General features: G+C 52.3%; 1 protein-coding gene across 1 annotated transcript in view; it reads right to left on the reverse strand.

Annotated features, from left to right (window-relative positions):
- The window catches only part of ZNF584 (zinc finger protein 584), a 77,955-nt gene extending 67,419 nt beyond the window's left edge, over positions 1–10,536 (reverse strand). Inside the window, 5 exon segments of the mRNA XM_060131946.1 lie at positions 1,990–2,575; positions 2,578–2,636; positions 6,576–6,931; positions 6,933–7,165; positions 10,316–10,536. Coding sequence (XP_059987929.1) covers positions 1,990–2,575; positions 2,578–2,636; positions 6,576–6,931; positions 6,933–7,165; positions 10,316–10,418 — 1,337 coding nt within the window. The 5' untranslated portion in view covers positions 10,419–10,536.
- Positions 10,537–11,144: the final 608 nt, after the last annotated feature.

The raw sequence follows: 11,144 nt of genomic DNA on the forward strand, positions 1-11,144 counted from the left end.
GTGTGGCTGGTGTGTGGGAGGTGTGGCCACGGGAGACAAAGGCTGGGGGCCAGTCATGGATGACCGTGAACAGCAGATGACGGATCTGAGGTTTATCCCACAGGGCAGGACTTTGAAACCATCTTCACTGCACACACAGAAAAATGACAGTATTCCTACACACATAGGAAGGTAACTGGAGAGACGGCTTGGCACCCAAAGCAGCTTATATCTTGGCAAACTTGTAACCCATTCAGGAAGCTTTGCTGTGGAAGGTGATGCAGTGGAGAGCTTCCCACATGGAGAGATACAATCAGATTCGGGCTGTGGGAAGAGCCTGCTGGAAGCTGGTGTGGAAAAGAAAACAATGGTGTGTGTGTGTGTGTGTGTGTGTGTGTGTGGTGTGTGTGTGGTGTGTGTATGTGTATGGTCTTGGATGTGTGTGGTGTGTGTATGTGTGTGGTCTTGGATGTGTGTGGTATGTGTTATGTGTGTGGTGTGTGTATGTGTGTGGTGTGTGTATGTACGTGATGTGTGTATGTGTGTGGTCTGGGATGTGTGTGGTGTGTGTATGTGTGTGGTGTGTGTATGTACGTGGTGTGTGTAGATGTGTGGTCTGTGATGTGTGTGGTGTGTGTGTGTGTGGTCTGGGATGTGTGTGGTATGTGTGTGCTGTGTGGATGTGTGTGGTGTGTGGTATGTGTGTGCTGTGTGTATTATGTGTGTGCTGTGTGTATGTACGTGGTGTGTGTAGATGTGTGGCCTTCGATGTGTGTGGTGTGTGTATGTGTGTGGTCTGGGATGTGTGTGGTGTGTGTATGTGTGTGGTCTGGGATGTGTGTGGTGTGTGTATGTGTGTGGTCTGGGATGTGTGTGGTATGTGGGATGTGTGTGGTGTGTGTATGTGTGTGGTGTGTGTATGTGTGTGGTGTGTGTATGTATGCGGTCTGTGTAGATGTGTGGTCTGGGATGTGTGTGGTGTGTGTATGTGTGTGTAATGAAAGCAGGAAGGGGTCAGGAAGGAGACCCCTGCTGGAATCCAGGTGACAGGTGATGTGGGCTCGCATAAGGTAACAAAGGTGGAGAAGATGGAGAAGAGGTGGTTGTAAGTAAAACCAACAGGGCTGACGACTGGTGGGATGTGGAAGGAGAAGGGAGGGAGAAACGGATGCCGGGCAAGTGGCCAGCCGTACGCTCAGGACACAGAAAATGCGATAGAGGCTGAGGGTCTGGAAAAGGCAGCCTCACAAGCTGGCCTTGGAGTCAGACGTGAACAGGTGGAGGGAAACAGCACGTGTGAAGGCACAGAGGTGGGCACGGGCAGGTGTCCCTCCTGGGCTGCGTGGGAGAGGAACAGGCAAGAAGAGACGCCATGTGGGAATGTGAAGCTGGAGCCTCCCCGCCCCAAGCATCCAGGGACCACTGAGTCCTGAGAGCAACTTGACCCTGACTGCTTTGGCTCTGAGGAGCAATCCACATCCTCAGCTCAGCTGTCCTCTCTCTGAGATGGGCTTGAGTGGGGTATGGAGGGCAGCAGGAGCCTTCTAGAAGCTTCGCCAGATGACCTGAATAGCTTTATGTTCATCAGGGGCCTCCATCTGGGTCCCAGAATGAAGAGCTGTTCCCGGACAGCCCCAGAGTTTGCCCTTTAGCATCTGGTCATTTGGGGGGATTCAGCAGTCACCCACCCCGTCCCTCCCAGCTCTTTCAGAACTCAGGTTTCTCTTCGATGCTGCGCCACTGTGGGGAGGCTTCCTCGGGCACTGCAGGACGGTGATGTGGATCCGCAAATGAACCATGAGGGCTGAGGTGCGGCTGAAGGCCTTCCCACAGTCGCTGCACTTGTAGGGCTCCTCCCCCGTGGGGACCCTCTGGTGCTCGATGAGGGACGAGCTCTGTGCAAAGGCATTTGGACAAACCTGACACTGATAGGGCTTCTCTCCGGAGTGGATCCTCAGGTGCTGGATCAGAGCCAAGCAGTCGCTGAAGGCTCAGCCACAGGCGTAGCACCTGTAGGGCTTCTATCCTGTGCGGATGCGCAGGTGCTGGGTCAGGTGGGTGAGCCAGCTTAAGGCCTTCCCGCACTCCTTGCGTTCATGGGGCTTGGCCCCTGTGTGGACCACCTGGTGCTGGGCCAGGTGTGCACTCCGGCTGAAGGCTTTCCCACACTCACTGCAGGTGTGGGGCATCTTCCGAGCATGGCTCTTCCGGTGGGCCTCCAGGGCCAAGGGGCTCCGGAACGTCTTCCAATACTCACCACCCTTGGAGGGCTTCCTCCCCAAGTACGTGCCTGGAGGCTCTGTGCCATAACCATCCAGTGGATCCACTTTCTCTCTGGAAGGAGTCTCCTCTTGGGAGGTGAAGTCTGGCCACATGTTGGGACTGTCCCCCAAAGCACCAGCTTCACAGCCGGGCTGGTCTGTGAGGGCGCCCTTGTGAGGCCCTGAAGTTTTCCTGAAATCCATCTCTTGGGTGACAGACTTTGTCCACATCTTCGCTGAGAGTCCGGCCTGCCTCTCTGAGCTGCCCTCAGGTTCGCAGGCATCACCAAAGGTGGGTCCTGGGGAAAGCTCTCCTACCAGGGTTTCAGTGGCCCTGACTCGTCCGAATTGCTCTGCTTACAGCTCGCCTCTGAGAGCTCAGATCCCAGCACCAGCCTGCAACAATCTGAACCACAGTGTCACCACTTTTTCCATACCAGGCCTCCCTTCTCTGCTGGGCCCTGGCCTCACTCTGAAAGGGGAGATGTGGGCCACTCCTGATATTTGGCCCCATTTCCAAAGGAGAGTTTCTCATTTGGTGTCTTGGATGACAAAAGGGCACAGTGCTGTCCTCCCACACCATCAAAACCGGCGTCACACACACAGACGGCCAATAGGCACATGAAAAGATGCTTATCATTGCTAATTATTAGAGAAATGCAAATCCAAATTACAATGAGATATCACCTCACACCAGTCAGAATGGCCATCATCAAAAACTCTACAAATAAGAAATGCTGGAGAGGGTGTGGAGAAAAGGGAACCCTCCTATACTGTTGGTGGGAATGTAAATTGGTGCAGCCGCTATGGAAAACAGTGTGGAGGTTCTTCAAAAAACTAAAAATAGTGTTGCCATATGATCCTGTAATCCCACTCCTGGGCATATATCCAGACAAAACTATAATTCAAAAAGATACCCCTATGTTCATAGCAGCTGTATTCATAATAGACAAGACATGGAAGCAACCTAAATGTCCATCAACAGATGAATGGATAAAGAAGATGTGGTACATATATACCACATCTGGTATTATATATACTGAATATACTGGTATTCCATACCAATAATAATGGAATATTACTCAGCCATAAAAAAGAACGAAATAATGCCATTTGCAGCAACATGGATGCACCTAGAGATTATCATACTAAGTGAAGTAAGTCAGAAAGAGAATGACAAATACCATATGATATCACTGGGAGTTTGGCATTAGCAGATGCAAACTATTATATATAGAATGGATAAACAACAAGGTCCTACTGCATAACACAGGGAACTATATTCAATATTCTGGGATAAACCACAATGCAAAAGAATTTTAAAAAGATTGTATGTGACTTCCCTGGTCCAGGGAAGTGGTTAAGAATCCACCTGCCAATGCAGGGGACATGGGTTTGTTCCCTGGTCCAGGAAGATCCCACATACTGAGGAGCAACTAAGCCCGTGTGCCACAACTACTGAGCCTGCGCTTTAGAGCCCGCGAGCCACAACTACTGAGCCCACGTGCCACAACTACTGAAGCCCGTGCGCCTAGAGCCTGTGCTCCGCAACAAGAGAAGCCACCGCAATGGAAGCCCACGCACCACAACGAAGAGTAGCTCCTGCTCTCCACAACTAGAGAAAGCCTGCGCGTAGCAATGAAGACCCAATGCAGCCAAAAATAAATAAATAAACAAATAAATAAATTTATATATATAAAAAAGCATGTATACACGTGTATAATTGAATCGCTTTGCTGTACAGCAGAAATTAACACAACATTGTAAATTAACTATACTTCAATTAAGAAAAAACAAAAACCTGCATCACATGTTTCCATCCACTCCTCAAACCACCCACTGCAAACTCTCCATTCTTTAAGGCTCCTGATTTTGTCACAAGTGTCAGGAGGAAAACCCTGAGGTTGAATGGATCTGAAAGAGAGTGAGGGAGAGAGTGAGAGAGCGAGCACGCCAGGCGCCTATGTGCCTGCTCCCTTGGGCAGGCCTGAGCTCTGTCCCTGCCACCTGGACCTGGATGCATCTGCAGATGCTCAGTAAATACCGGCTGAATGAGGGAATCAATCCAGGATGCAGTAGACTCTACCTTGAACCCCAAGTAGACACCTGCTGCTGTGGGTGGGTGGGTGATGCCTCCACCGGGCCTCCCTGAGCCCCCGGGAAGCCTGAGGCCTGCTCTTTATAATGTGCTGTGAAGGCAGAGCGTGGCTGAGCGGCAGCTGGAGATTGGCTTGTGTACGAGGTAGAAGCATTCCTGAACGGACCTGCCCTTGACGGGTACACAGTGCACCTTAGGACGCCTGACTGGACATCGTTTACTGGACAGATTCCAGGAAGTGGGGGGGTGGCCGGAATAACTGCTGGTTAAGTCCACAACGGGGCCCCAGCTCTGCCGCTCGCCAGCTCCAAGGGTTGGGTAGTCTTGCCCTTGTTTGGGCCGCAGTTTTCTCATCTGCAAGAGGGGGATGCTATTCTGCTTGCCTCCCAGGGCTGCTGGCCACTGTTAGGCTCTTGTTCTGTGCTCGGCTCCAAGTGCAATGGGTAACTCCCATTGCCTCGTTTCAGCTTCATTCTGCTCTCAGAAAGGGGCACTTTGGGCTTCCCTGGTGGTGCAGTGGTTGAGAATCTACCTGCCAATGTAGGGGACACGGGTTTGAGCCCTGGTCTGAGAAGATCCCACATGCCGCGGAGCAACTAGGCCCGTGAGCCACAATTACTGAGCCTGCGCGTCTGGAGCCTGTGCTCTGCAACAAGAGAGGCCGCGATAGTCAGAGGCTCGCGCACCACGATGAAGAGTGGCCCCCCACTTGCCGCAATTAGAGAAAGCCCTCACACAGAAACGAAGACCCAACACAGCCATAAATAAATTAATTAATTAAATTATAAAAAAAAAGAATGATCCATGCTTTAAAAAAAAAAGAAAGGGGCACTTTGACAACTGGGTTTCAGGCAAGGAAACTTGAGGCCCAGCTGAGGGGAGATCTTAAGTAATTGGTACAAGACCACATGACTAATTCAGAGAGGTTGAGTAACTTGTACAAGGTCACACAGTTAGCTAGTGGTCAAGTCGGGATTTTAGCTCTAGAATCTCCTCCTCCTCTAGACCCACAGGTGTTCCCTAAGTTCCTCCACCTCCCTAGCCACATGCTGGGTCCCGACCACCCTTTTTTCCTCTATTCCAGAAACACTGCACCACCTGCTCTTCCCAGAATGCACCAGTGCATACCATACCCAAGGGGCCTCTGCCTCTCACCAGTCCCTCTGCCTGGAGTGTGGTTCTTTCTTGCTGTTTCAGTGCCATTTTGCATTTTCCCTGAAGACTCTCTTGACCCTACAGACGGGTGGGGCTGCGCCCTCCCTCCTACCCAGTCCGTGTCTCGGCATAGCTGATGGGGCCAAGGGAGCGCATCTGACAAGCTCTTTCAGAAAGGTTCGTTTCTCAGGGAGCAGAACAGATCTCCCTAACAGCTCCAGTTACCACGGGTCTGATTCGTGCAAGCACCGTTTCACAGCCCGCATAGACTGCCTTGTTCACACCTCTCGATGACACTGAGGTAAGTATTAGGACTACAATCCCCGTTTTACTGACAGGGAAACTGAGGCACAAAAGAAACACACGGCCAGGAGGCGGCAGAGCAGTGGTTGGATGTACCAAGCCTCGATGATTCTTCTGAGCCCAAACTCCATGGTCTCCCTGCCCACGACCTCCGCCCTGGTTGCTGGTACACCCACCCCACCAAACGCTCCCATCAGGTGGGGCTGGGTCCTCCTGGTGTCCCATCGGGTCTCCCTGAGCTGCGACACCTGAGTGGGTCTCTAAGCAATGGTGCCCACTCTGGCCTGGGGCAGGTCTGTCTCACCCAGATGCTGGAGGTCAGCATAGGGAGGGCTCCAAGGGGGTGCATCGGGACACACGGCGTTTCTGCCCCCTCCCCAGCCCCAAGCATCCAGCTCCCTTATCTGATAGCAGCATCCTGGTTTTCCTTTGGGGAACTTCCCTTGCTCACATCAGTCCCTGGGGCTTTGGTCAGTCAAAGACAAGCACAAGACCCCGACCAGCTCAGTGAAGCTCAGCTCAGTGAAGCTCAGCTCAGGGATCTTTCGCTGTTCTCCCCATGAGCTTTCTACATTGATAAGGCACAAGCATGAGATTGCTGGGCCAACTGTGTCTCCCTTGGGGACAGAAGCTACTTAAAGATGAACCTAACGTAGGAAAACTCAACTGAGAAAGAAAGGAGAACGAGAGAATCCTGATGCCGTCACCTGAACTCCTGATACACAGCCATGAAACCTCCCTCCTTGGCTTCCGTCAGTTTGAGCTGGGCTTTTGGTCACTGGCAGTCAAAACAGACCTGCTTAACGCAGTGTGTGAGGGTTTGGGTGAGTGCCCCCAAGTGCAAACCTGCACCCCCAACATTCCAGTCCAGGCTTTGCCCCGTGTGCCATGAGCACCTGCCTGTCACCCCCTCACCTCTCTTGTCCAGTGCCTGAGTCAGGTCTTCCACGAGCACCACAGCCTCCTCGCCACTCTCGGGGCACTGAGCCCGCAACCAAGTCTGGATCTCGTGGGGCAGCGCGCCCAGGAACTGCTCCAGCACCAGCAGCTCCAGCATCTGCTCCCTGGAGCGCACCTCGGGCCGCAGCCACTGGCGGCAGAGTTCACAGAGCCGGGCCAGCGCCTCACGTGGGTTGGGATGCCTTCTCATAGCAGAAGTGTCGGAAGCGCAGACAGGCAGCCTCAGGGTGGGAGGTGTGGCCAAAGTTAGACTCCTGGACCTGAGAGGAGCTGGCCTCCTCATGCTCGACCTTCACTTGGAGAAAGTCATCCTGTTCCCAGGGCACCGGGCTCACAAGGCTCTTGGGGATGGCCATTGGGCAGCAGACCTCCAGTGAGATATGGGATGGCTGGAGCCTTGGAAATGGGTCTGCAGGAAGATCAGAACTTGGTTATCCTGTGAACTTGGCGCCCTGCCTTGTGGCTGCCGAGTAGGGCAGATGTGGGCTTGGGGCCTGTGAGATGTGACTCACTCTCACAGAGTCACAGATGATCAAAATAATCAGGGCAGCGCCCATTTGGTGCTGAGCACCTTTCTAAATGCTTGCATATAGTAACTCGTTTAAAACTCACAACAAACTCAGGTGGGAGCTTTCTCTCATTATATGGTATAAAGACAGACAGACAGGAGAAAAAGATTTGCTCAAAGTTTCCCAGATACTGAAAGGAAGGGCGGTTGCTGAGCTACAAACCCCAGTAGCCTGACCCCATGGCCAGTCTGCTTCAGACCTATGATCCTCCCACACAGAGTGGGTCTGTCTTCTAACTCACACACACACCCCACTCCCCTGGGAGCCACAGGGGCATTCCCTTACTTTATTTGCTAATTATTTTGTAGATTCTGAGGTGAATATTTAGACAACTGACATTCAGCCTTTCTTCTCTTCTAATACATGTATTTCAGGCTATAAATTTCCCTATAAACATAGCTTTAGCTGTACACTCACAAGTTTGATTTTGCATCTTCATTATCATTTAGTTAAAAATATATTCTAATTTCTCTTTTGGTTTCTTCCTGAACCGTGGGTTACTTAGACTCTGCTGCTTCATTTCCAAACAATTCAGAGTTTTCTGATAGTCTTTTTTTTTTTTTTTTTTTTTTTTGCGGTAACTGGGCCTCTCACTGTTGTGGCCTCTCCCGTTGCGGAGCACAGGCTCCGGGCGCACAGGCTCAGCGGCCATGGCTCGCAGGCCTAGCCGCTCCGCGGCATGTGGGATCTTCCCGGACCGGGGCACGAACCCGTGTCCCCTGCATCGGCAGGCAGACTCTTAACCACTGCGCCACCAGGGAAGCCCTCTGATAGTCTTTTTATTACTGATTTCCAGATTAACCCTGTTGTGCTCAGAAAATGTGCTTTGGTCAATTTTAATCCTTTGATATTTGCTGGTTTGAGACTTGGTTTGTGACCCAGTGTGTGGTTTTGTGGTCAGTATTCCACACACACTCAAAAATAATGCAAAGCCATCTTAGGTAAGTGACAAAAGAGGAAATAGATAAACTAGACTTCAGCAAAATTAAAAACCTTTGTGATTTGCAGGACACCATCAAGAAGGTGAAAAGAGGAAATCCCTGTCAGTCCAGTGGTTAGGAGTTGGACTGCAAGCTGTGTGACAAGGTGTGCAAGCTGTGTGACAAGGCAAAAAAAAAAAAAAAAAAAGAAAAAGAAAAAGTGAAAAGGCAGTCCACAGAATGGGAGAAAATATTTGCAAATCATATATCCGATAAGGGACCTGTATCTAGAACAACTCCATAATAAAAAGACAAATAATCCCAAATTAAAGAATGGGCAAAGGATTTGACTAGATATTTCTCCAAAGAAGATATACAAACGGTCAACAAGCACATGAAAAGATGATCGACATCATCAGCTACCAGAGAATTACAAATCAAAAGCACAATGAGAGGGCTTCCCTGGTGGCGCAGTGGTTGAGAGTCCGCCTGCCGATGCAGGGGACGCGGGTTCGTGCCCTGGTCCGGGAAGATCCCACATGCCGCGGAGCGGCTGGGCCCGTGAGCCATGGCCGCTGAGCCTGCGCGTCCGGAGCCTGTGCTCCGCAATGGGAGAGGCCACAGCAGTGAGAGGCCCGCGTACCGCAAAAAAAAAAAGCACAATGAGATATCACTTTACACCTGCTAGGATCTAAAACGCAAAATAACAGATAACAACTGTTGGCACTGAAGCCATGACCTCGAGCACAGGGAGAAGTGAGCACGAATAAAACAAGACCTCAATCCTGAAACCTTTCAGTGGCAGCTGGTGATTTCTGGCAAAGCTGTGCTCTAGCCCCTAACTCCACTGTAAAGCTTACTTGGGCCTCTTGCAACCTTGCCTTTGCCATTATCCCAATTCCTGAATTCCTTTGTCCCTGTTACTCTCTTGTCCTAAAATCCCCCTCTGCACCTGAGCAATTTCTCCTAGTTCTCCAGGCCCCACTTTAGCTGTCATCTTCTCCAAGAGCCGTCCCAGCACCTGAAAGCAGGCTAAGTATCCTTCTGAGTGCCCCGGGTCATTCTCCCCTAGCTCTGTGTTCTAACCTTGTTTCCCCAGAGACACTGGGCATGCTGGAGCCGCAGTGCCTATAGCAAGTGCACAGTGAATAGGTGCTGAGAAAACGGAGGGACCAGGAAAGGCGGAGTTTGAGGCAGGGAATCATTGTTCAGAGAAGTGGGTACAGGGGTGGCAGGATTGACAATAAATACAGCGACAGTTTCCAAGCTCCCTTTTGTACCCCTGAAACTGCTGTTTTGGAAAATCCCTGAGGACAGCCTCTGAGACACAGGGACGTGAACCATGATCAGCTCACCCCCAACGTGCTGACCTCACATCAGGTCGAGGTCCGCTGTCCACAGCTGCTCAACCAACTTAGGAGAGCAGTTCTTTCATTTCTTGCTCCTTCCTGTACCCGACCTGACAACAGGCCTGGCACACAGCAGACATGCAGTAGATGCCCAATCTGATGACTCCACAGTCCCTGCCAGGCTTAAGGCCACAGAAGGTGCTAGTGGACATCAACCCAGCTGGGTGACTGCAGGTCACATAATTTCAGCTGCAGACAAATTCTCTGTCACATACTTGGTAAACTCCCTGCAAATCATCCAAATATAGTCCCCCTGACAATTCCCAGTCAATCACATAGTTCCATGCATACAACCTACCTCAGGCATAGTCTGTCAGTCATATCCCAAAATATACCCCTGCACCCAAACTTTCTCAGTGTCACTCATAGTCAGTCCAATAAACACAGGAGCTCACAGCATCGCCAGTCATTCATAATCAGTCACTGTCTCAGCCAGTCACATACACAGACTCTCGGTTACGCCTGAAATCAGTCAGTCACAGACACACCCTCTCACGCACAACAACACACAACCCTCCGACAAAATCTCAAACAACTTCTTTGTCAGTCGCACACTTGATCAGGTCAGTCAGACATCCTATCAGCCGACCACACGCTCCCAGCTTGTCAGTCAGAAACACAGCAAAACGAGTCAGACACAGAAACACAACCAGACACTCACACAACTGGTCAGTCAGCAGGCCCCGCACTGGAACAGAGTTCCACACTCGGTCTGTCCGTCTGTCGGTCCACGCGCGGCTCGGGGTCAGCCCCTCGCTCTCCATCTGCGCGTGTCGGTCCCACACATCTCGCTTAGACCACCGCAGGCGTTCGCCGCTTCAGGGTTTCCCGTGGTTTCTCTCCGGCAATGCGCGCGTGGACCCCCCGCCCAGACCCGCCTCACCCGCTGATGCGCGGGCGGACGCTCCCGGCAGGCGACGCGGCGGCGCTGGAATGAGGAGTCCGTGCGCCAGCTGGGACCACAGCTCCCAGAACGCGCCGCGTCTCAGGCGCCCCGGCTCGTGCGACTGCCCGCCCACCTGGACTACAATTCCCAGAAGGCGCCGCGTCGCCCACACCCAGCAGTCGGGGGGCACGCCGGGAGTTGTAGTCCGGCCAGGTGCGTGAGCCGTGGGGACAGCGGCCGTGACTTTGTGGGGCAGTGGTGGCGGTGTGTGGATGATCCGGCTGGAGGGTGTGCGGGAGGCGGAACCATGCATGGTGCGTGGGGGGTGAGAGGTGTGAGGGGTGTGTGAGGAGGTGAGAGGTGTGAGGAGGTGAGAGGTGTGAGTTGAGAGGTGTGAAGGGTGTGTGAGGAGGTGAGGGGGGTGTGAGGAGGTGTGAGGGGTGTGTGAGGAGGTGAGAGGTGTGAGGGGTGTGTGAGGAGGTGAGAGATGTGAAGGTGTGTGAGGAGGTGAGAGGTGTGAGAGGTGTGTGACGAGGTGAGGGGCGGTGTGAGGAGGTGAGGAGGTGAGAGGTGTGAGGGGGTGAGAGGTGTGAGGGGTGTGTGA

This window comes from Lagenorhynchus albirostris, chromosome 19 (genome assembly GCF_949774975.1).
Source record: "Lagenorhynchus albirostris chromosome 19, mLagAlb1.1, whole genome shotgun sequence".
In the NCBI taxonomy this organism is placed as follows: domain Eukaryota; kingdom Metazoa; phylum Chordata; class Mammalia; order Artiodactyla; family Delphinidae; genus Lagenorhynchus; species Lagenorhynchus albirostris.